The following is a 26343-nucleotide window of genomic DNA, read 5'->3' as shown; positions in this document are numbered from 1 at the left end:
ACTTACATATATGACATATGTACTTACATGTATAAATGCAGGACAATAGTGAAAAATGAAAGATCACTTATATTTAATGATATTGATATGGTTAGATTAAAACTTGTTTTCTTGCCAGATGTTTTGTATTACTCTATTTTTTCTTTCTTTTGGTTTAATTGAAAAAGGCAAAGAAATGAGGGCTTCCTTGGCAGCATTCAGATGGTAAAGAATCTGCCTGCAATGTGGGAGAATGCATTCGATCCCTGGGTGGGGAAGAGAGATCCTTTGGAGAAAGGAATGGTAACCCACTGCAGTATTCTTGCCTGGAGAATTCCATGGACAGAGGAGCCTGGGGTCTGGAGGGCTACTGTATCTGGGGTTGCAAAGAGTCAGACTGAGTTACTAACACACACACATAAACACACACACACACACACACGGAAATGAATTCTCTCCTATAGCTTACAGAAAGAAATGCAACTCTGCCAACACTATGAATTTAACCCAATGAGACTGCATCAGACTTCTGACCTAAAAATAGTGAGATAATAAATTACGGCTATTTTAAGTCACTAAGTTTGTGGTAATTTTTTATAGCAGCAGGAGGCAACCAGCACATCACATTTTAGTCAAACAATGACGTATTACTTTTCCTTTTCTGTCCTGTTACTTTTAATCTATGTATCTTTATTTTAATGATGGCTCCTTGTCTGTAACATATATTTTATCCAATATGATAATCTCTGTGTTTAATTGGGTTATTAAGCCATTTATATATATCATGATTATAGGTACAGTTTGGTTAAAACTGACAAAACATTCTATTTTATATTTGTTTCACCCATTTTTTCTGATTTTATCCTTCTTGTTTTTAGGGAAATTTTTAAGTATTTTCTATTATTAATTTATATTTATTCATATTAATAATGTTGACTTAGTAATCTTTTTCCTGTGATTTTTAGTGGTTAATCTAGGGCTATAAATATATATCGTACATCTTATCATTGTCTAATTTTGAAATTATATATTTCTGGGTGTAATATAAGAAAGTTACTGCATTTGCATATAGGGTTATCATTACCATCTTTATAAATTCCATATATATCTGTTAGTATGCTGTAATGTTCTTTATCTTTCTGGCTTACTTCACTCTGTATAAGGGGCTCCAGTTTCATCCATCTCATTAGGATTGATTCAAATGAATTCTTTTTAACGGCTGTGTAATGAGACACAGAAATACAGAACAGACTTTTGAACTCTGTGGGAGAATGTGAGGGTGGGATATTTCAAAAGAACAGCATGTATACTATCTATGGAGAAACAGATCACCAGTCCAGGTGGGATGCATGAGACAAGTGCTCGGGCCTGGTGCACTGGGAAGACCCAGAGGAATCGGGTGGAGAGGGAGGTGGGAGGGGGGATCGGGATGGGGAATGCGTGTAAATCTATGGCTGATTCATATCAATGGATGACAAAACCCACTGAAATGTTGTGAAGTAATTAGCCTCCAACTAATAAAAAAAAAAAAAAAAGAAAGTTACTGCAGTATACTTCCATTTACCTCCTCCCTGCTTTTATATTTGTGTTGTATATTCAGTGTCTACTATTTTCTTACTGAGCTAACACATTCAACAACACATTATTATTACTTTTGCTTTGCAAAAGTATTTATTTTTTAAAGAGACATATAATAAAAATTATCTTCTATTCTCTCCATGTTTTAGTTCTATTGGTAATTTCAAGTGCACTAATCTTTTTTCTGCAATGTCATCTCTGTCATTAATACCAGTCAATGGCATTTTCATCTCACAAATAGAATAGTTCAATCCCATGTTTCAATTTGGACTTTTTTAATATCCTCCATGACTCAACCATTTATACTGTAGTACTACTGCTTCTCTTGATGACCAAGATAAATTACTCTTTATCAGGCTGTGGCACCTTTCCTTGCCTTTTGAGTCTTTGGAAAAGGAAAATGTAGTTACTGAGTGGCAGCAATAGGTTGAAGTAAAGAGAAATCTTAATGCATCTTCTGGTGAAAGCATGTCCAGAACTTCCAGAACTACAGAGTCTAAAGTTGTGGGAGGAAAAAAATACAAATTCTACAGATTCTTCCTATAAGGGGAACTTAGGACAAAATGACTTATAATAATCACTGGTTAAGAGTGTATATTAGAGAATGCTATCCCAAGACAGCAGGATGCAATATAAAAATGGATGGTTCAAATGTGATAGCAAAAAAAAAAAAAAAAAAGTGATAGCAAATGATTACTCTGATGCTCTACCAGCCAGCACAGTACCTTCTCTGTTATGCAGTAAATGATAAGGCCAGTAGATATCTGCTCAATGGTTAACTCTTGAATCTCTTTTGCTGAAAACTAAGCTTAACTAACTAACATATCGTAATAAAACTCTTCTTACATTGAACATTTCATACGTCCTTAAGAGTCTGTTATCATCCCAGTCATTGTGCCACTTAAGTAATCAAATTAATTCTGTTTAAAATGCTTATTAACATTATTTAACTATAAATAATTACAGTGTCTCATGTTAGCATTAAACACTTTTCCAAATTAGACCTGAGAAAACATAGGGTTCAGTTCAGTTCAATCGCTCAGTCATGTCCGACTCTTTGCGACCCTGTGAAGCTCAGCACGCCAGGCCTCCCTGTCCATCAGCAACTCCCGGAGTTTACCCAAATTCACGTCCATTGAGTTGGTGATGCCATCCAACCATCTTATCCTCTGTCGCCCCCTTCTCCTGCCTTCAGTCTTTCCCAGCATCAGGGTCTTTTCAAATGAGTCAGCTCTTCGCATCAGGTGGCCAAAGGATTGGAGTTTCAGCTTCAGCATCAGTCCTTCCAATGAACATCCAGGATTGAACTCCTTTAGGATGGACTGGTTGGATCTCCTTGCAGTCCAAGGGACTCTCAAGAATCTTCTCTAACATCACAGTTCAAAAGCATCAATTCTTTGGAACTCAGTTTTCTTTATAGTCCAACTCTCACATCCATACATGACTACTGGAAAAACCATAGCCTCGACTAGATGGGCCTTTGTTGACAAAGTAATGTCTCTGCTTTTTAATATGCTGTCTAGGTTGGTCATAACTTTCCTCCCAAGGAGTAAGCATCTTTTAATTTAATGGCTGTAATCACCATCTGCAGTGATTTTGGAGCCCCCAAAAATAAACTCTGACACTGTTTCCACTGTTTCCCCATCTATTTGCCATGAAGTGATGGAACCAGATGCCATGATCTTAGTTTTCTGAATGTTGAGCTTTAAGTCAATGTTTTCACTCTCCTCTTTCACTTTCATCAAGAGGGTCTTTAGTTCTTCCTCACTTTCCACCATAAGGGTGGTGTCATCTGTATATCTGAGGTTATTGATATTTTTCCTGGCAATCTTGTTTCCAGCTGGTACTTCTTCCGGCCCAGCATATCTCATGATGTACTCTGCATATAAGTTAAATAAGCAGGGAGACAATATACAGCCTTGACATACTCCTTTTCCTATTTGGAAGCAGTCTGTTGCACATCCACTTCTAACTATTGATTCCTGACCTGCATACAGGTTTCTCAAGAGGCAGGTCAGGTGGTCTGTTATTCCCATCTCTTTCAGAATTTTCCACAGTTTATTGTGATCCACAGAGTCAAAGGCTTTGGCATAGTCAATAAAGCAGAAATAGATGTTTTTCTGGAACTCTCTTGCTTTTTTGATGATCCAGCGGATATTGGCAATTTGACCTCTGGTTCCTCTGCCTTTTCTAAATCCAGCTTGAACATCTGGAAGTTCATGGCTCACATATTGCTGAAGCCTGGCTTGGAGAATTTTGAGCATTACTTTACTAGCATGTGAGATGACTGTAATTCTGTGGTAGTTTGAGATTCTTTGGCATTGCCTTTCTTAGGGTTTGGAATGAAAACTGAACTTTTCCAGTCCTGTGGCCACTGCTGAGTTTTTCAAATTTGCTGGCATATTGAGTGCAGCACTTTCACAGCATCATCTTTCAGGATTTGAAACAACTCAACTGGAATTCCATCACCTCCACTAGCTTTGTTCATAGTGATGCTTCCTAAGAGCACTTGACTTCACATTCCAGGATGTCTGGCTCTTGGTGAGTGATCACACCATTGTGATTATCTGGGTAATGAATATCTTTTTTGTACAGTTCTTCTGTGTATTCTTGTCACCTCTTCTTAATATCTTCTGCTTCTGTTAGGTCCATACAATTACTGTCCTTTATTGAGCCTATCTTTGCATGAAATGTTCCCTTGGTATCTATAATTTTCTTGAAGAGATCTCTAGTCTTTCCCAGTCTATTTCTTTGCATTGATTGCCGAGGACGGCTTATCTCTCCTTGCTATCTTTGGAACTCTACATTCAGATGCATATATCTTTCCTTTTCTTCTTTGCTTTTTGCTTCTCTTCTTTTCACAGCTATTTGTAAGGCCTCCTCAGACAGCCATTTTTGCCTTTTTGCATTTCTTTTTCTTGGGAATGGTCTCGATCTCTGTCTCCTGTACAATGTCATGAACTTCCGTCTATAGTTCATCAGGCACTGTGTCTACAGATCTAGTCCCTTAAATCTATTTGTTACTTCCACTGTATAATCGTAAGGGATTTGATTTAGGTCATACCTGAGTGGTCTAGTGGTTTTCCCCACTTTCTTTAAATTAAGTCTGAATTTGGCAATAAGGAGTTCATGATCTAAGCCACAGTCATCTCTGGGTCTTGTTTTTGCTGACTGTATAGAGCTTCTCCTTATTTGGCTGCAAAGAATATAATCAATCTGATTTTGGTGTTGGCCATCTGGTGATGTCCATGTGTAGAGTCTTCTCTTGTGTTGTTGAAAGAGGGTGTTTGCTATGACTAGTGTGTTCTCTTGGCAAACTCTATTCGCCTTTGCCCTGCTTCATTCTGTACTCCAAGGCCAAATTTGCCTGTTATTCCAGGTGTTTCTTGACTTCCTACTTTTGCATTCCAGTCCCCTATAATGAAAAGGACATCTTTTTTGGGTGTTAATTCTAGAAGGTCTTGTAGATCTTCATAGAACCATTCAACTTCAGCTTCTTCAGCATTACTGGTCGGGGCATAGACTTGGATTATATAGGGTTAGCAACAGGAAAAGAGCATAACTTTTTGATCAGTCAGCCCTTATAGGGAATTTCCACCAAGTAGCCTCATGATACTATTGTTTTATTTCATGCTGTTTACCAATTCTAATTACAAGGGAGGCTGTACATGTCTCTAAATGAATTCAGGTATCAATTACATATGAAGAACAGGAGAAGGCCACACAGCAGATAATAGCAGTCTCTGCTACATGGTCTACGATCATGGCTAAACTAGACACTGGTGAGGAAAATAGTGGAGTTGGGATTGACCTTGGTTAGTGAGATGCAGCTTTTTATAGAGTTTGAGGCTTCATGGAAGTACATAGGCAACTAATCCCAAGAAAATGAGGTGTCATTATCAAGAAAAAAGAAAGTCATGGTTGGGAAGCGAACAAGTTTTGCCCATAGCAGTTATTGTCACTGCTACTCAGTATTGCTAGAAAATTTTAGTTAACAGGATAAGTAATAGAAAAAGTATTAATGTTTGGAGATCATTTATCATTAACCTAACACAAAGAGAAAGTAGTAGAAAAATTATTAGAAATGAGATGTAAGCAATGATACCATTTACCACCTACATATGGAAAACAAAAACAGTAACAGTAAGATCAATCATGTTAGGGGAAAACTTAATAGTAAGTGTAGCACCCAAGTACAAAATGTGCAAAATTAGATTTAACAAATAGTGTTAGCAAAAAATGTGTTGAAAAAACAAATGTGACAAAATTTTGCTGTGCCATGATAGTAAATATTTAAAGGCATGTAAGAATTTCTTAGAAGACTCAAATTTGTAATTTTCTGAATTTTTTCTACATTTTTTTAAGTTTAATATTGTGATATCAAAATGACTAGCAGAACTTGTTTTAATTTTAGAAAATAAATCAATTTAATTTAGAATAAGAAAGATATAAAAACATACAAGAACCCTTTGAATGAATTAAGCAATGAGAAAGGACAAGATCTTTCTAACACTAAAATATACCATCAAACATAAAGAGTAAAAATAAAGTGTGTAGGACCTCCTCAAAAGTTAACAGCCAAGACAAGGAAGAAAATGAGCAGACGCCCCCCCCCCCCCCCCCCGCAAAAAAAAAAGCATAACAAATTGTTAGTGGAGTAATTATGTCTTTGGAATGATGGAAAATTTCCTCATATCATTTCTCAAAAAAATTTTAACAGATTTCAGTTTAAATGTGACATTTTCAACCTTAATAAAATTTGCAGTTAAAGTCACCTAGAACATATATATATTTGCCTAAATATAACATTTCTTAATGCTTATTTTAGAAATTAAACTACAACAAAAGAAAAAAAACTATATGAAAATCCCACAATTTACAACTAGTGACAGCTTCCAAACCCCCGTTGATTATCTATTGTAGCCTTTAAAGAATTGTCAATTTGAGAATTGAAAAATGGTGTCTCAATTTCTGTAATGGCAAAAGTCTCTTTTAACAAGCCCAGTTACTTTTTACTGCCAGTCTCTGAGGACTCTGAAACATCAAGTGAGTTTTCTCCTTTATACCTCCTATTAAGGGATACATTTATATACTGAGCAGTTTGAAGTCCAGAGCAGAAAATAAAATCACTGGATAATAACTGAGCATTCAGGATTTCATAGTGATGTTACTTCTAAAGCACAAGTGCACCCGGTAGGTTACATAATCCTGATGTGTTACTTTACCTATATATCACATCTATCATGTTAGTTCATTTATGATATAAATGTGTCTATAAATGATAAAATTCAAATGCCAAAATAATAACTGAGGTGAGGGTTGAAGAGTGAAATTGCACTGGAAAAAAAGCTTATTTTTATATAAGTGGAAAAAATATGAAAATCACTCTAATCATGATTACTGGGAATTAAGGCAGCAACTCAGGCCAAAGAAATTCTTCTTAGAGAAAGGGGTATGTTTTCAAGATATTTTAATTGCTTGGCTATCTTGATCAGGTTAAATGACTTTATTCTTTGAGCTACTACATAATATAGAGGAATTTGAATATTTGTTTCTAGGGATACAATTATTTTTAAAGGGAGATAGATAACAAAACTGCAAGGATAAAATGCCTGATTCATGGCTTGGTCAATCACAGAGTTTCAACACATACAAAATATTGATGCTTTCATTACACTTGTTCAGAATTATGGAGAGGAATATATGACAAACTTTCCAGTGACAGCAGTCTGAAAATTGCCATATATTTAAACAAACATAGTTTTTCCAGTAATGTATGGATGTGAGAGTTGGAGTATAAAGAAACTGAGTTCCAAAGAATTGATGCTTTTGAACTGTGATGTTGGAGAAGACTCTTGAGAGTCCCTAGGACTGCAAGGAGATCCAACCAGTCCATCCTAAAGGAGATCAGTCCTGGGGGTGCATTGGAAGCACTGCTGTTGAAGCTGAAACTCCAATACTTTGGCCACCTGATGTGAAGAGCTGACTCATTTGAAAAGACCCTGATGCTGGGAAAGATTGAGGGCAGGAGGAGAAGGGGACGACAGAGGATGAGATGGTTGGATGGCATCGCCAACTCAAAGGACATGAGTTTGGGTAGATTCCAGGGGCTGGTGACGGACAGGGAGGCCTGGCATGCTGAGATTCATGGGGTCACAAAGATCCAGTGGCTATAGCTTAGATAAAATCATTATCTTGCATTAAGAGTACAAGGCACATAGAAGAAATGTTGAATCATATATCAAAGATTTCCATTTTCTATCTTACTAACACGTGAAAGAAAGAAGCTTCTATGCTACTCTGAGTAATGGTGTCAAACATAATGGTTAGAGTATGGCCATTTATCAAATGTGTGTCCTACTGATAGTAATCTGAGATACCTACGTGCATATAATGTTCATTATGGCCAACTGGATATGCTGTCTCTAAAAACTATACTGTGTGATTAACAGGTTGGAGGTCCACAAATAATCAAATATATCCTATTTTATTCTCTCATTTTGGCATAGCTCTGACTCTAGGCTCTGAAGAAGGCAATAAAAGCACTAGAGATGATCATTGAGCGTGTAATTAAACTTGAATAATAGAGCTAAAATCAGATAAACAGCGGAGGCAATGAGATAAGTGAATTTTTGTAGATGAAATATTTACTTTTCCTCTTATTATTTATTTTTTTTAAATAATTTAGCTGAGCAGAGTCCACCTCAATCAGCACCACATATCTATTTCTGTCTATCCCTGACAAAGTTAAAGGTTAAAGGAAACTTAAGGAAAATCAATGAGAGGAAACAGGTCCAAAGTGAGAAGTAACAATCCAAAGATGCTACTCTGTTCAAACAGTTCATCATACTTTTAGTTTGTTTGTTTAGATGCACAATGGGAAACAATTCAGTCACCCTGCTCCTTACATCTCTTTGAGTGAAAAGTTGATCAGGACTACCTTAGTTACATCACTAGCTCATGGTCTTAGTGACAGTATTTTTGGTATTTCTACATACTCATTGTATTTATGAAAATATGTGCATTAAAAGCAAATATCAGATAAAAATGGTCATGGATTTTGCAACACTTGCCTGCCAATGCAGGAGTTACAATTGATATCCCTGGGTCAGAAAGATGCTCTGGAGGAAGACAAAGCAACCCACTCCAGTATTCTTGCCTGGCAGGCTACAGTCCACAGGGTCACACAGAGTTCAACACAACTGAAGTGACAGCATGCAGCATGCAGGGTAAGAATGCACAGATAGAATATATTTATTTGCATAGCCACATAAAGGGAAGAGTTAGGAAAACAGGTGAAATGAGAATCTGCACTTTTGAGAGTTAATCTGGTGTTTCAGGTGTAAATGAATAGGGTTTGATCTCAGTAAACCATGGAGCTCTCTCAATACTTAACTTTCTATCAACAATACATGTCTTTAATCAATCTACTTCAGGAAACATAATGCACATAATGTGATTTTGGCAATAGTTTTTTATTTATTTTATAGAGTTATTTACTATCCTCATAATGTTTATGGGATGAGTAGACCAGTAGTGATGAATTCTCTTTCATTTCTGATTTGTAAAATTGCGTCTTCTCTTTTCTTCTCACCCTATTTAGAGTATCATTGGTTTTAATCTTTTTTTTTAAACAACAGGGTCTCAGTTAACTGGTTTCCTTTGTTATCTTTCTCTGAATTTCACATTTAATTTTTGCTATAATTTTTGTTATTTATTTTCTTCATGTTGCTTTAGTCTTGAATTGGTCTTCATAATATCTTTTTTAATAAGGTAAACTTATTACTGCATACTGAGGATATCATAATGTACTTCTTGAGATTCACAAAAGATAAAAATCTACCTCCAGGAGGTTTTGAAAACTCTCCTTTGTCACTCTAATAGTTAAGTGTTTCTACACAGTGCGATCTGGAGCTGAACATGAAAGGAGACACGTCTTCTGTCTAACTGAACTTGCCTAACCATGTGAATAATTCATTTAATTTGGTCCATAATCATCACATATTTATGGTCTCGTGGTCCTGTGAAATAGCTCCAACTGCAAAATACCTAAAATGCACTCCCTATTGCCAAAACTGTCATTTCCCTGAATAAAAGGCAACATGTTTAAGTAAATATTAAGTTTCTTGACCTGTTAGTCCATATCACACCCTGTTTGTTTTCCCTTTTCAGAAAGCTTCTGCAGAAGGATGAATGGATCTCCTGAATAACAGATCAACTGTTTCTGACTTCATTTTGGTGGGACTTTCTACTTCTCAAGAAACTCAAATATTCTTTTTTGCAATCTTCTTTCTCATCTATGTCGCCATCATAATAGGAAACCTCCTCATTGTCATCTCTGTGATAGTTGACAACCATCTTCACTCCCCCATGTATTTCTTTCTGGCAAACTTATCATTTTTTAATTTATGTCTTTCTTCTGCTGCAACTCCCAAAGTGATTTCAGACTTCCTTAGAAAACACAAGACCATCTCCTGGTGGGGCTGCATGATCCAGATGTTCTTTATGCACTTCTTTGGGGGTGGAGAGATGTCTCTTCTGATAGCTATGGCCATTGACAGGTATGTCGCCATATGCAAACCCTTGCACTACAAGACCATCATGAGTCACAGGGTGCTCACTGGGTTTCTGCTGCTCTCATGGGTGATTGGGCTTATCCATAGTACAAGCCAGATGGTTTTCACTGTGAATTTACCTTTCTGTGGTCCCAATGCATTGGACAGCTTTTTCTGCGACCTGCCCCTGGTCATCAAGCTTGCCTGCACTGATACTTACACCCTAGAGCTCTTGGTGATCGTGAACAGTGGATTTCTGTCCCTAGTCTGCTTCCTTCTCTTGCTCATATCCTATGCTGTCATGCTGGTCACCATCTGGCAGCGCTCCTCCAGTGCATCCTCCAAGGCTCTGTCTACACTCTCTGCTCACATCACGGTAGTCACTCTCTCCTTTGGCCCTGCCATCTTCATCTATGCTTTCCCATTTAATAGCTACTCTGTAGATAAATTTCTTTCTGTGTTTTACTCTATCATCACTCCTCTCCTTAATCCAATTATTTATACTCTGAGGAATCAGGAAATGAAGGCAGCCATTAAAAGACTAAGCAAACATCATACTGGTGCTGGGCTCACCCACTAAATATTGTCTGTTACAAACAATTATTTTATGTTCTCTGCTATTTGTGTGTGTCTGTCTGTCTGTCTGTAAGTCATTTCAGTCATGTCCAACGTTTTGCTACCCCATGGACTGTATGTAGTGCAACAGGATTCACTGTCCATGGGATTTTCCAGGCGAGAATACTGGAGAGGGTTACCATTTCCTCTTCCAGGGCTATTTGTGGGTAGTGAGTCGTAAGTATATATAAAAATACTGTAAGTAAGTATTTAAATAATAATATTAATTTAATAATAAATCCATAAGACAAAAATTATTCTTATAAAAATATTTTAGTGAACCAATCTATGAAAATATGAAATTTTAATGAAAGCACATTATACGATGTTTAGTGTGACTTTTAGTTTCCAGGTTGTATATGGTAATTTACCAGGTATTAATCTACCAATATATGTCAACCATATAGAAGCTTCACAAAGGAGTTATGATTTGAATCACAATTTGAAAAATAATTTTTTGCTGTATAGCTTCAATAAGCTAATAATCTCAGTAGAATGTTTCATGTACTTAGAAAATAATATTCCAAAAATTTCTTTGGCAACCCGAATAGTTTTCTCAGCACTATATGATCTGAAATATTGAAGATCAAAATCATAAACTGCTCATTGTATCTTGCTATACCAGATAGCTTGAATACTAATATTCTTTTAACTAAATTCAGATATTGATGACTGAATTTTTATCATATTTTAAACATTAAACGTTTTTAACCTCTTAAAGATTTGCACAAAGGGCATAGCAAAATCTGAAAATTTTAGAGTGATGACGACTCAACTCCAGTAATTAATCATTAATTAATTACCATTCGACTTAAAGAGCTTTCAACATGGTGAAAAGAGCCTTCTCCTCTTTCTCCTTTCTCTCTGCCTCTTTGTCTCTTCTTGCACTTTCTGCTATTTCTTCCTACCTTCTTCCCTTCGCAGCTTTCATGCCTCTCACATCTCTTCCTCTCTCAAAGAGTCTTTATTGGGTAAAGAAGATTTTTGCCTATGATAGCAACTGCTCTGAGGTCTATGAATGTCCTTATAGAAATAAAATTAAATATTAAACTTCAGTGTGCTGACATTTACCAGCTATATAGACATAATAACATTTCATATGACTATATTTTATTAAGGAAAAAGATTACCAAGTAAAGAAACAAAAGTTACAAAATATGTAACATTTCTTTTAATAAAATTTTTGCATTTTCCATATAATCAAGATGATAAAACTTTGTGTAAGCTATAAAAGGAGACAGATTTAAAGGTACATAAATTCTTTTGAGATGAAAATGCTCAATTTTGTAAACCTGTTCATTTCTCCTATGTTTGTCATGAGTTTCTAATATTGCATTGATTGATCCCACTGGGACTTGTTTTAACTTCAGAAAATAATTCTATTTCACTAAAAAATACAGAATTTCTAAGAAAATTCTGAATGACTAGCACATCAACCTGTCCTTCCTGATATTAAAATGCACTGTAAAATAAAATGAGTAAAATGAAAATTGTGGTAACAATATGAGAGAGAATAGGTAGATCAGTGGAACATGATAGACCTGCATACACATAGTGAACTTATTTTACAAGTGAGCAGAGGTAATACAAGATAGACTTTCAACAAATGGACATTCACATACAAAAAAAATCTAAACATAAACTTTACACTCATCACAGAAATTAACTCAAAATAGATCACAGGATTCAACATAAAATGTAAAATTATAAAATTCATAGAAAATAACATAGGAGGAAATGTAGATGACCTTGGGCTAGGCAATGACTTCTCAGATATATCACTAAAGGCACAGTCTCTGACAGAATTGGTAAGCTGGATTGATTAAAATTTAAAAAAAAAAATGTTACTCTCTGAATGACAATGTCAAGAGAGTGAAACCACTAGCCACAGATGAAGAACAGATTTGTGAGATACATATCTGAAAAGGACCACTATCCAAAATATAAAAAGAACTCTTTTTTTTTTTTTTTTTAATTTTTTTATTAGTTGGAGGCTAATTACTTCACAACATTTCAGTGGGTTTTGTCATACATTGATATGAATCAGCCATAGATTTACACTTATTCCCCATCCCGATCCCCCCTCCCACCTCCCTCTTCACCCGACTCCTCTGGGTCTTCCCAGTGCACCAGGCCCGAGCACTTGTCTCATGCATCCCACCTGGGCTGGTGATCTGTTTCACCATAGATAGTATACATGCTGTTCTTTTGAAACATCCCACCCTCACATTCTCCCACAGAGTTCAAAAGTCTGTTCTGTATTTCTGTGTCTCTTTTTCTGTTTTGCATATAGGGTTATCATTACCATCTTTCTAAATTCCATATATATGTGTTAGTATGCTGTAATGTTCTTTATCTTTCTGGCTTACTTCACTCTGTATAATGGGCTCCAGTTTCATCCATCTCATTAGGACTGATTCAAATGAATTCTTTTTGACAGCTGAGTAATATTCCATGGTGTATATGTACCACAGCTTCCTTATCCATTCATCTGCTGATGGGCATCTAGGTTGCTTCCATGTCCTGGCTATTATAAACAGTGCTGCAATGAACATTGGGGTGCACGTGTCTCTTTCAGATCTGGTTTCCTCAGTGTGTATGCCCAAAAGTGGGATTGCTGGGTCATATGGCAGTTCTATTTCCAGTTTTTTAAGGAATCTCCACACTGTTTTCCATAGCGGCTGTACTAGTTTGCATTCCCACCAACAGTGTAAGAGGGTTCCCTTTTCTCCACACCCTCTCCAGCATTTATTGCTTGTAGTCTTTTGGATAGCAGCCATCCTGACTGGCGTGTAATGGTACCTCATTGTGGTTTTGATTTGCATTTCTCTAATAATGAGTGATGTTGAGCACCTTTTCATGTGTTTGTTAGCCATCTGTATGTCTTCTTTGGAGAAATGTCTGTTTAGTTCTTTGGCCCATTTTTTGATTGGGTCATTTATTTTTCTGGAATTGAGCTTCAGGAGTTGCTTGTATATTTTTGAGATTAATCCTTTGTCTGTTTCTTCATTTGCTATTATTTTCTCCCAATCTGACGGCTGTCTTTTCACCTTACTTATAGTTTCCTTTGTAGTGCAAAAGCTTTTAAGTTTCATTAGATCCCATTTGTTTAGTTTTGCTTTTATTTCCAATATTCTGGGAGGTGTGTCATAGAGGATCTTGCTGTGATTTATGTCAGAGAGTGTTTTGCCTATGTTCTCCTCTAGGAGTTTTATAGTTTCTGGTCTTACATTTAGATCTTTAATCCATTTTGAGTTTATTTTTGTGCATGGTGTTAGAAAGTGTTCTAGTTTCATTCTTTTACAAGTGGTTGACCAGTTTTCCCAGCACCACTTGTTAAAGAGGTTGTCTTTTTTCCATTGTATATCCTTGCCTCCTTTGTCAAAGATAAGGTGTCCATAGGTTCGTGGATTTATCTCTGGGCTTTCTATTCTGTTCCATTGATCTATATTTCTGTCTTTGTGCCAGTACCATACTGTCTTGATGACTGTGGCTTTGTAGTAGAGTCTGAAGTCAGGCAGGTTGATTCCTCCAGTTCCATTCTTCTTTCTCAAGATTACTTTGGCTATTCGAGGTTTTTTGTATTTCCATACAAATTGTGAAATTCTTTGGTCTAGTTCTGTGAAAAATACCGTTGGTAGCTTGATAGGGATTGCATTGAATCTATAGATTGCTTTGGGTAGAATAGCCATTTTGACAATATTGATTCTTCCAATCCATGAACACGGTATGTTTCTCCATCTGTTTGTGTCCTCTTTGATTTCTTTCATCAGTGTTTTATAGTTTTCTATGTATAGGTCTTTTGTTTCTTTAGGTAGATATACTCCTAAGTATTTTATTCTTTTTGTTGCAATGGTGAATGGTATTGTTTCCTTAATTTCTCTTTCTGTTTTTTCATTGTTAGTATATAGGAATGCAAGGGATTTCTGTGTGTTAATTTTATATCCTGCAACTTTACTATATTCATTGATTAGTTCTAGTAATTTTCTGGTAGAGTCTTTAGGGTTTTCTATGTAGAGGATGATGTCATCTGCAAACAGTGAGAGTTTTACTTCTTCTTTTCCTATCTGGATTCCTTTTACTTCTTTTTCTGCTCTGATTGCTGTGGCCAAAACTTCCAACACTATGTTGAACAGTAGTGGTGACAGTGGGCACCCTTGTCTTGTTCCTGATTTCAGGGGGAATGCTTTCAATTTTTCACCATTGAGGGTGATGCTTGCTGTGGGTTTGTCATATATGGCTTTTATAATGTTGAGGTATGTTCCTTCTATTCCTGCTTTTTGGAGAGTTTTAATCATAAATGAGTGTTGAATTTTGTCAAAGGCTTTCTCTGCATCTATTGAGATAATCATATGGTTTTTATCTTTCAATTTGTTAATGTGGTGTATTACGTTGATTGATTTGCGGATATTGAAGAATCCTTGCATTCCTGGGATAAAGCCCACTTGGTCGTGGTGTATGATTTTTTTAATATGTTGTTGGATTCTGTTTGCTAGAATTTTGTTAAGGATTTTTGCATCTATGTTCATCAGTGATATTGGCCTGTAGTTTTCTTTTTTTGTGGCATCTTTGTCAGGTTTTGGAATTAGGGTGATGGTGGCCTCATAGAATGAGTTTGGAAGTTTACCTTCTTCTGCAATTTTCTGGAAGAGTTTGAGTAAGGTAGGTGTTAGCTCTTCTCTAAATTTTTGGTAGAATTCAGCTGTGAAGCCATCTGGTCCTGGGCTTTTGTTTGCTGGAAGATTTTTGATGACACTTTCGATTTCCTTGCCTGTGATGGGTCTGTTAAGATCTTCTATTTCTTCCTGGTTCAGTTTTGGAAAGTTATACTTTTCTAAGAATTTGTCCATTTCATCCAAGTTGTCCATTTTATTGGCATAGAGCTGCTGGTAGTAGTCTCTTATGATCCTTTGTATTTCAGTGTTGTCTGTTGTGATCTCTCCATTTTCATTTCTAATTTTGTTAATTTGGTTCTTCTCTCTTTGTTTCTTAATGAGTCTTGCTAATGGTTTGTCAATTTTGTTTATTTTTTCAAAAAACCAGCTTTTAGCTTTGTTGATTTTTGCTATGGTCTCTTTAGTTTCTTTTGCATTTATTTCTGCCCTGATTTTTAAGGTTTCTTTCCTTCTGCTAACCCTGGGGTTCTTCATTTCTTCCTTCTCTAATTGCTTTAGGTGTAGAGTTAGGTTATTTATTTGGCTTTTTTCTTGTTTCTTGATGTAAGCCTGTAATGCTATGAACTTTCCCCTTAGCACTGCTTTTACAGTGTCCCATAGGTTTTGGGTTGTTGTGTTTTCATTTTCATTCATTTCTATACATATTTTGATTTCTTTTTTGATTTCTTCTATGATTTGTTGGTTATTCAGAAGTGTGTTATTTAGCCTCCATGTGTTTGAATTTTTAACAATTTTTTTCCTGTAATTGAGATCTAATCTTACTGCACTGTGGTCAGAAAAGATGACTGGAATGATTTCAATTTTTTTGAATTTTCCAAGACCAGATTTATGGCCCAGGATGTGATCTATTCTGGAGAAGGTTCCGTGTGCACTTGAGAAAAAGGTGAAGTTGATTGTTTTGGGGTGAAATGTCCTATAGATATCAATTAGGTCTAGCTGGTCCATTGTGTCATTTAAAGTTTGTGTTTCCTTGTTAATTTTCTGTTTAGTTGATCTATCCATAGTTGTGAGTGGGGTATTAAAGTCTCCCACTATTATTGTGTTACTATTAATTTCCTCTTTCATACTCGTTAGTGTTTGCCATACATATTGCGGTGCTTCTATGTTGGGTGCATATATATTTATAATTGTTATATCTTCTTCTTGGATTGATCCTTTGATCATTATGTAGTGTCCTTCTTTGTCTCTTTTCACAGCTTTTATTTGAAAGTCTATTTTATCTGATATGAGTATTGCGACTCCTGCTTTCTTTTGGTCTCCGTTTGCATGAAATATTTTTTTCCAGCCCTTCACTTTCAGTCTGTATGTGTCTCTTGTTTTGAGGTGGGTCTCTTGTAGACAGCATATATAGGGGTCTTGTTTTTGTATCCATTCAGCCTATCTTTGTCTTTTGGTTGGGGCATTCAACCCATTTACATTTAAGGTAATTATTGATAGGTGTGGTCCCGTTGCCATTTACTTTGTTGTTTTGGGTTCACGTTTATACAACCTTTCTGCATTTCCTGTCTAGAGAAGATCCTTTAGCATTTGTTGAAGAGCTGGTTTGGTAGTGCTGAATTCTCTCAGCTTTTGCTTATCTGTAAAGCTTTTGAGTTCTCCTTCATATCTGAATGAGATCCTTGCTGGATACAGTAATCTAGGTTGTAGGTTATTCTCTTTCATTACTTTCAGGACGTCCTGCCATTCCCTTCTGGCCTGGAGGGTTTCTATTGATAGATCAGCTGTTATCCTTATGGGAATCCCTTTGTGTGTTATTTGTTGTTTTTCCCTTGCTGCTTTTAATATTTGTTCTTTGTGTTTGATCTTTGTTAGTTTGATTAATATGTGTCTTGGGGTGTTTCGCCTTGGGTTTATCCTGTTTGGAACTCTCTGGGTTTCTTGGACTTGGGTGGCTATTTCCTTCCCCATTTTAGGGAAGTTTTCAGCTATTATCTCCTCGAGTATTTTCTCATGGCCTTTCTTTTTGTCTTCTTCTTCTGGAACTCCTATGATTCGAATGTTGGGGCGTTTCACATTGTCCCAGAGGTCCCTGAGGTTGTCCTCATTTCTTTTGATCCTTTTTTCTTTTTTCCTCTCTGCTTCATTTATTTCCACCATTTTATCTTCTATCTCACTTATCCTATCTTCTGCCTCCGTTATTCTACTCTTGGTTCCCTCCAAAGTGTTTTTGATCTCATTCATTGCATTATTCATTTTTAATTGACTCTTTTTTATTTCTTCTAGGTCTTTATTAAACAATTCTTGTATCTTTTCAATCTTTGTCTCCAGGCTATTTATCTGTAACTCCATTTTGTTTTCAAGATTTTGGATCATTTTTATTATCATTATTCTAAATTCTTTTTCAGGTAGATTCCCTATCTCCTCCTCTTTTGTTTGACTTGGTGGGCATTTTTCTTGTTCCTTTACCTGTTGGGTATTTCTTTGCCTTTTCATCTTGTTTAGATTGCTGTGTCTGGAGTGGACTTTCTGTATTCTGGAGGTCTGTGGTTCCTTTTTATTGTGGAGGATTTACCCAGTGGGTGGGGTTGGACGTTTGGCTTGTCAAGGTTTCCTGGTTAGGGAAGCTTGCGTCAGTGTACTGGTGCGTGGAACTTGATTTCTTCTCTTTGGAGAGCAATGGAGTGCCCAGTAATGAGTTTTGAGTTGGGTCTATGTGTTAGGTGTGACCTTGGGCAGCCTGTATGTTGACATTCAGGGCTATGTTCCTGTGTTGCTGGAGAATTTGCGTGGTATGTCTTGCTCTAAAACTTATTGGCTCTTGGGTGGTGGTTGGTTTCAGTGTAGGTATGGAGGCTTTTGGACGGTCACTTATCACTTAAAGTTCCATGTAGTCAGGAGTTTTCTGGTGTTCTCAGGTTTTGGGCTTAAGTTTCCTGCCTCTGGATTTCAGTTTTATTCTTCCTGTAGTCTCAGGACTTCTCCAACTATACAGCTCTGATAATTAAACTTCTGGGTTAATGGCGAAAAGATTCTCCCCCGTTAGGGACACCCAGAGAGGTTCACAGAGTTACATGAACAGGAGAAAAGGGAGGAGGGAGATAGAGATGAGTAGGAGGAGAAAAAGGGGGACTCAAGAGGAGAGAGACAGATCTACGCAGCTGTCTGTTCCCAGAGTGTTCTCGTATCTCAGACACCTACAAGGATTCACAGAATTGGATGGGGAAGAGAAGGGGAAAAGAGGAAATAGAGGTGTTCTGAGGTAGAAAACAGAGAGTCAAGATTGGGAGGGAATAATCTTCAGTTTTAAGATAGGGCTTCTCTTTTTTTTTTTTTTTGTAAGGTTATAGTGTAGTGAAGATGAAAATGAAGAGTAGTAGAGGAGTACTAGAGGACTTTAAAAGAAATAAGAGAAAAAGAAAAATAGAAAATAGAAGAGAAAAAGGAAAGAAAAAAAAAAGAAGAAAAAGGAGAAGAAAAAAAAAGAAAAAGAAAAAAAAAAAAAAGAAAGAAAAAAAAAAATTTTTTTTCCCCTAATTAAAAAAATCATAAAAATCTATGAAAATGAAAGTTAAGGAGTAATGGGGGAGTAATAGGGAATTTTAAAGGAAAATAAAAGAGAAAAAATAAAAAAGAAAAATATAAAAAGAAAAAAAAAATTTTTTTTTTTTTTCCTTACTTAGAAAAAACAGAAAAATAAAAAAAAAAGTAAAAATATGTCTAGGAATTTCTCTGGAGCTGTTGCGGTCAGTGTGGGTTCGGCTCAGTTTCAGATAGCTCCTCGTTCCAGCTTGCACTTCTCGATATCTACAGGGCCCTTCCGGTGAAGTCGGTGTTTTCTTCAGGGATTTTAATCTGTTGCACCAGTCCCTTCTGAAGCGGTTCCCTTTGTTTATTTGGCTTCTGTTTGCCGGTCTCTTCAGAGGCTCATTTCCGCCCTGACACAGGCGGCCGGAGGCGGACTCTTATTCAGGTAGCTAGTTCCGTTGCGCTGCTGGGAGGGGCTGACGCTGCGGGGCGGGGCTGGCGCTGCGGGGCGGGGCTGACGCTGCGGGGAGGGGCTGGCCCTGCGGGGGCGGGGCTGACGCTGCCGGAAGGGGCTGACGCTGCTTTCTCCGTCTGCGCTGCTCAGGCTCCCGGCTGTTCTATATGGAGCGCGCCCCGCGCTGCGCGAGGTTCCAGCCCTCGGGTGTTACACAAAAGCGCGGAAGGAAAAGCTGCGCCTGCTCTCTGTGCCTTCCCCGTCAGAGCGGTCCAGGCAGCCAGGGGCTTGGTGGGCGCGCTATCCCCAGGTGTGGCGCACCCACTCCCTTCCGCGGACCCAGTCTCAGTTTCCGCTGGCGCCAGGCGGGTGCGCGCGCCTTCCGCCCTCCGCGTCCCCAGCCCCAGTCCCCGCCCCGCGCCGGTCGGGTGCCTGCGCCCTGTGTTTCGCCGCGACCTTCCCCTCCCCCCTGCCTCCTGCCTCCGGCGGGGCTGGGCCGGTCCGCAGCCTGCGAGCTCTTCTCGGGACTTTCCCCGTCCCTTTGTTCTGCGAACGGCCGGCAGTGTGTTCCGGCCGGTCAATTTTCTCTCTCTCCTTTGGTCTCCCACAGTTCAAGTTGGCACCTCACAGAAGCTCCCCCCGGTTGTCCTCAGGGCACTCAGGCCCGGACCCTAGCCCAAGCAAGGCCGCCTAAGACTCCCTTCCCGGGACGGGTCTCCGTCCTTAGCTCTTTTGTCTCACTTTTTATCTTTTATATTTTGTCCTACCTCCTTTCGAAGACAATGGTCTGCTTTTCTGGGCGCCTGATGACCTCAGCTAGCGATCAGAAGTTGTTTTGTGAAGTTTGCTCTGCATTCGGTTATTCTTTTGATGAATTTGTAGGAGAGAAAGTGGTCTCCCGGTCCTACTCCTCCGCCATCTTGGCTCCTCCCCCCTAAAAAGAACTCTTAAAACTCAAAATAACAAAATAAACAGCCCTATTTTGAAAATGGGAAAGACCCTAACTAACACCTCACCAAAAAAGTCATACATCAGGTATCATCATCAGGATTATGCAAATTAAACAGTAATAAAACACTACCACACAGTTATGAGAATGGTCAAATTCCAGAATACCGATGACGCCAAGTGCTGGCAAGGATGTGGAAACACAAGAATTCTCATTCGTTGCTGGGGGGATGGTAATGGTACAGCCACCTCAGGAGACAACTGGTGATTTCTTACAGAACTAAGCATACTTTTACAGTTATGTTTCAGCAGTTGTGTTCCTTTGTATTTACCCAAACGCACTGAAAACAATCCAGAAAGAAATGCACATAGATGTTCAGAGCAGTTTTCTTTATGAGTACCCAAACTTGAAACCAACCAAGATGTTCTTCAGTAGGCTTATGGTTAAATAAATTATGATACATTGAGACAATGGAATTCTATTCAGTGATAAAAATAAACAAGCTAGGAAGCCATTAAAAGCTTGGAGAAAAATGCCTATTGCTAAATGAAAAGCCAATCTAAAAAGTTTACATATTCCATAAGTCCAATCATATGGCATTCTGGAAAAGGAAAAACTATGGAGACAGGAAAAGGACTGTAGTTGTCAGTGAATAGAGGGGGAAAAGGAAGACTAGATGGAACAGAGGGGATTTTATGGCAATGAAACTAATACATATGATTCTATAATGATGTCTATATATCATTATAGATTTGTCCCAATCCATCCAATGTACAATCAAGAGTTAACTATAGTGTGAAGTGTGGATTTTGAGTGACAGTTACATGTCAGCGTAGGTTCATCATTTGTAACAAATGCACCATAGTGCAATAAGTTGATTATAGGGGAGGTTATGCGTGTGTGAAGGAAAATACCACATGTACGGAAAATACCATGTTCTCAATATTGCTGTGAACCTAAACCTGTTCTAAAAAACAGTTCATTTTTTAAAAAGGAGAAAAAATGGGTAAACTTGAAGCAGACTTGTCTACACATATCTTTAAATGGAAAAGGAAATATAAAATTCAGTGGAATTAACTTACTTAATTACAATGATATAAATAATTATCTCACATCCTTTATCAATAAATTCTAAGAGATTAAAGTTAAAGCATGGGAAAAGTTCACTTTTAATAAGATTTAGAGTTAAAATTATCTAGACTGCATATTCATATTTTGCCTGAATAGAACAATCATAAATGTTTCCTGTAGAAAAGAAACTACAGCCAAGACAAAACATCATACAAAAAACTCACAATTCACAGCTAGTGATATCTTTCAATACTCTCTTGATTATTTATTGATGTCTTTAAAGTATTGTCAGTTTGAAAGGTGAAAAATGATTTCTCATGTTCTGCAGCGGCAAAAGTGTCTCTGAACAATCCCAATTACTTCTTACTGCCAGTCTCTGAGGACTCTGAAATAACCAAATGAGGTTTCTCCTTTATGTCACCCATCAAGGGATACTTTTATATACCGTTGTCTTTTGAAGTTCAGAGACAAAAACCTTTAGACGATGAAGAGAAGCATTCAGGATTTCATACTGACTTTACTTCTGAAGTCCAACAGGTAGGCTACATAATCCTGACATGTTTGTCTGCCTATATACCACATCTATCACAAACTTCATTTACAGGGGTGTGTGTAAGTGTGTCTGTCCATATTGATGAATTCAAATGCCAAAATAATAACTGAAAGAAGGGAGGGAAAGGAGACCTTAAACTGGAAAAACTTTGATTTTTATCAAAATGGAAAAAAGATATAAAAGTCATTCTAATGATGTTTGCAGGGAATTAAGATAATAATACAGCAATTCAGGCTAAATAATTTATGTGTACAGAAAAGGGATCTAGGGAAGCTTAAATTGTTTGGTTATACTTATCAGACTGGTTAAATTTTTCTTTGAATTATTGCATAATGTAGAGAAAATAGCATATTTGTTTCTAGGGATGCAATATTAAAAGAGAGTTAAGAAAACTGCAAGGATAAAACACCTGATTCATGGCTTGAAAAAATCAGAGAAAGTCACTATTTTCAAAATATCAATGCTAACATTACACTTGTCAGAAATTTTAGAGAGGAATATACAACTATCTTCTGATAAGAGTCTGAAAATAGCCATATGTTATACCAAATGTTAATTGGTTTAAAAAAAGCTGAGAGAAATCACCTTGTCTGGGATCTCATCTTTGCCCAGTTCATGTGTACCTATAAATCTATTTATTTATTTGCAAACTTTAGGAAAACAAAGCCATCCAAGACTGTAGCTTGGATAAGATAAAATCGTTGTCTTGTGTTAAGAGAACAAAGCACAAAGAAGAATATAGATTTTCATTTTCCATTCCATTATTATGTGAAAATAAGAAGTTTTATGCTACTCTGAGTGATGCTGTCAAGCATAATGGTTAGAGTATGGGCCACTTATGATCAAATGTGTCTTAATGTATGTAAACTTACATACATAAATGTATATAATTAAATGTTCATTACGGTTAACTACATTTACTGTACTTCTAACATTTAAACAGTGTGATGGAAAGGCTAAGGGTACATGAATTATCAAATATGTCCTATTTTGTGTTCTCATTTTGGCCTTAGGTTTGGCTCTAGGCTCTGAAGAAGGCCAGAAAAGCACTAAAGATGATCAACAAGGCTGGAATGAGATTTGAAAAATAGACCTAAAATCAGATAAGCAGGGGAAGCATTGAAATAAATAACTTTATGTAGACTGAGCAATGACCTCTTCCCCTTCCATGTAAGTGTGTACTTGAAAATATATAATTATGTTTAGCTGAGTTCACCTCAGTCAGTAACACAATATTATGAGTCTATCTATCCTTGACAAGGTTAAATGTCAATTAAATGAAACTTAAGGTAGATTACCGTGAGGGACATAGGTCCAAAGAGGATAAGGAATTAACATGAAAATACTACTCTGCTCAAACAGAATATCATTAACATTTTTGAGTTTAGATTCACAATGATACAGTATTCCCATTACTCCTTATATCTCTTCAAGACAGACAAGTTGAACAAGAGTACCATGGAATCCTCACTAGTTTATAGTCTTAATAATGGTTATCTTGGTATTTCTATAGACTCACTATATGTGAAAATATATGAATTGAAAAGAAATATCAGATAAAAATGGTCATTTGATTCAGTTTTGCAACAATTGGCTGAGAATGCACAAATAGGACGCACTTACTTGTCTGACCACATAGACCGAAGAGTTAGAGAAATTCTGATATTGTGAGAGTCAATGTAAGTCATTCAAATATAAAATCTCAGTAATTTTGTTAACTACTATATACCTGTCTCAAAATTCAACTTTCTTTCATAATATGGTCACAGTAATACTCATCATTAGTTCTCTTCAGGAAATATAACCCACATCATGTAATTTCAGCAATATCTTTTTAATATGGTACACATTTTACTACATAGTGTATGCGAGCTCAGTCACTCTGTCGTGTCTGACTCTGTGTGACCCCGTAGACTATATACTGTCGGTCTCCTCTGTTGGTAGAATTTTCTAAGCAAGAATGCTGGAGTGGTTTCCTTTTCCTACTTCAGGGGATCTTTCCAACCCATGGATCAAACCCGCATCTCCTGAACTGGCAGGTAGATTCTTTACCACAGTGCCACCATGGAAGCACCAATGTAGTACGTAACAAAACATGTCAGTAAGTATATTATATGAAACCCACAAAAGAAAAAAATCTATTCCTCTAATGCTTTTGAAAACTCTTATCACTCTAATAAATTAAGTGGTTATTCAGAGTGTGGTCTGGAGCTGAACATGAAGGAAGACAAGTTTGCTCAATGTCTAGTTGATCTTGCCTTGCACTAACCAAGAGAAAAGGTAATCTAGTTGGTTTCATAACCACCACACTTTTATGGTCTTGTGGTCCTGTAAGATATCTCCAATTGCAACATATCTACAAGCAGTCATGTTATTAAACGGGTTACTTTCCTGAATAAGAAACAGGGTGATTAAGACTAGATTCCCTGACCTGTTAGTCCTTATCACACACTGTTTGTTTTCCTTTTCAGAAAGCTTCTGAGGAAGGATGAATGGATCTCCTGAAAACAGATCAAGTGTTTCTGAGTTCATTTTGGTGGGACTTTCTACTTCTCAAGAAACTCAAATATTCTCTTTTGCAATCTTCTTTCTCATCTATGTCGCCATCATAGTAGGAAACCTCCTCATTGTCATCTCTGTGATAGTTGACAATCATCTTCACTCCCCCATGTATTTCTTTCTGGCAAACTTATCATTCTTTGATTTATGTCTTTCTTCTGCTGCAACTCCCAACGGGATTTCAGACTTCCTTAGAAAACACAAGACCATCTCCTGGTGGGGCTGCATGATCCAGATGTTCTTTATGCACTTCTTTGGGGGTGGAGAGATGTCTCTTCTGATAGCTATGGCCATTGACAGGTATGTCGCCATATGCAAACCCTTGCACTACAAGACCATCATGAGTCACAGGGTGCTCACTGGGTTTCTGCTGCTCTCATGGGTGATTGGGCTTATCCATAGTACAAGCCAGATGGTTTTCACTGTGAATTTACCTTTCTGTGGTCCCAATGTATTGGACAGCTTTTTTTGTGACCTGCCCCTGGTCATCAAGCTTGCCTGCACTGATACTTACATCCTAGAGCTCTTGGTGATCGTGAACAGTGGATTTCTGTCCCTAGTCTGCTTCCTTCTCTTGCTCATATCCTATGCTGTCATGCTGGTCACCATCTGGCAGCGCTCCTCCAGTGCATCCTCCAAGGCTCTGTCTACACTCTCTGCTCACATCACGGTAGTCACTCTCTTCTTTGGCCCTGCCATCTTCATCTATGCTTTCCCATTTAATAGCTACTCTGTAGATAAATTTCTTTCTGTGTTTTACTCTATCATCACTCCTCTCCTTAATCCAATTATTTATACTCTGAGGAATCAGGAAATGAAGGCAGCCATTAAGAGACTGAGCAACCAGCACATTGGTTCCTGGCTCACCCCCTAAATATTGTCTGTTGTATACGATCGTTTTTTGATCTCTGCAATTTGGGGGTGGTTATTGTTTAGTTTCAGTGTTGTCAGACTCGTTGCAACCCCATGAACCCAAGAGGCTCCACTGTCCATACAGTGGGTTACCATTTCCTCCTCCAGAAGATCTTCTTTATCCAGGGATTTAACCCATGTTCCCTACAATGGCAGGTCGATTTTTTATCACTGAAGCACCAGGGAAGACCATTTAAATATTTCTTCAAATAATTGAAATCAAATGTTAAATAATATTGAATTTCCACCTTACAAAATGTGAGGAATATTACAGTATCTTTTTATTTTATTGGAAAATATTCTTAGCACAAACGTAATACATATATTAGCTTGCGTTCATTACCTCCTTTACCTCCTTATCTTCAAATTCAAGGGAACCCTTATGAATGTTTAAAGTTCATAATACACATACATGGTTATCACACAACACTGTTCTCTGCCCTGCAGAGGATAATGAGGAGGCATCTATACTAGGCGTGGTGATGTTAGAAGATCATGTTAAACAGAAGTCTTCACAGAAATGCATTAAGAAAGCTAAAGAATAGACATTTGAGTGGGAAAAATAGCATTCCAGGCAGAAAGGCCATTTTATTTGGATATTATAAAGTGAGAAAGTCATTTTAGGTACCAAAGACAGACATTTATGAGGGAGGTTGATAGATAAAAGGAAGAAAGACCTGTGCAGAGATTATACAGAGAGGCAGAGTATTCAGGCCTTGTGAATCCTAGGTTTTAGCAATATAAAGCAATTAAAGAGTTTTGAGAATGGGAGGTTTGAGAATAGATCGAACAATCTTCTGAAGTGTCATGAAGGTTTGTCTTTTTAAATGAAGAATAAATTGTAATAGAAATGAATCCAGAGAAAATTGTGGGCTATTTCAGGTTACAAATCTGAATTTATCAATGATTCGGTAAGTTTATGGAAACATTGCAAAGAGTCCTTCTAAAGACTTATTGGAAACCTAAATTATGCAAAC

At 37.3% G+C, this 26343-nt stretch overlaps 2 protein-coding genes across 2 annotated transcripts; both read left to right on the top strand.

The window, feature by feature from the left end:
- Positions 1-9750: 9750 nt before the first annotated feature.
- Positions 9751-10692, top strand: LOC122705221 (olfactory receptor 4K13-like). Its single transcript, XM_043920460.1, has one exon. The coding sequence runs from the start codon at positions 9751-9753 to the stop codon at positions 10690-10692; it is 942 nt and encodes a 313-aa protein (XP_043776395.1).
- A 13691-nt stretch (positions 10693-24383) lies between these two features.
- Positions 24384-25328, top strand: LOC122705219 (olfactory receptor 4K13-like). Its single transcript, XM_043920458.1, has one exon. It carries the CDS (start codon positions 24384-24386, stop codon positions 25326-25328), a length of 945 nt encoding a protein of 314 aa, XP_043776393.1.
- Positions 25329-26343: the final 1015 nt, after the last annotated feature.

Source organism: Cervus elaphus, chromosome 12 (assembly GCF_910594005.1).
Source record: "Cervus elaphus chromosome 12, mCerEla1.1, whole genome shotgun sequence".
NCBI classification, from domain to species: Eukaryota; Metazoa; Chordata; class Mammalia; order Artiodactyla; family Cervidae; genus Cervus; species Cervus elaphus.
The sequence above is the reverse complement of the archived record's forward strand: the minus strand, read 5'-3'. Positions and strand labels throughout refer to the sequence as shown.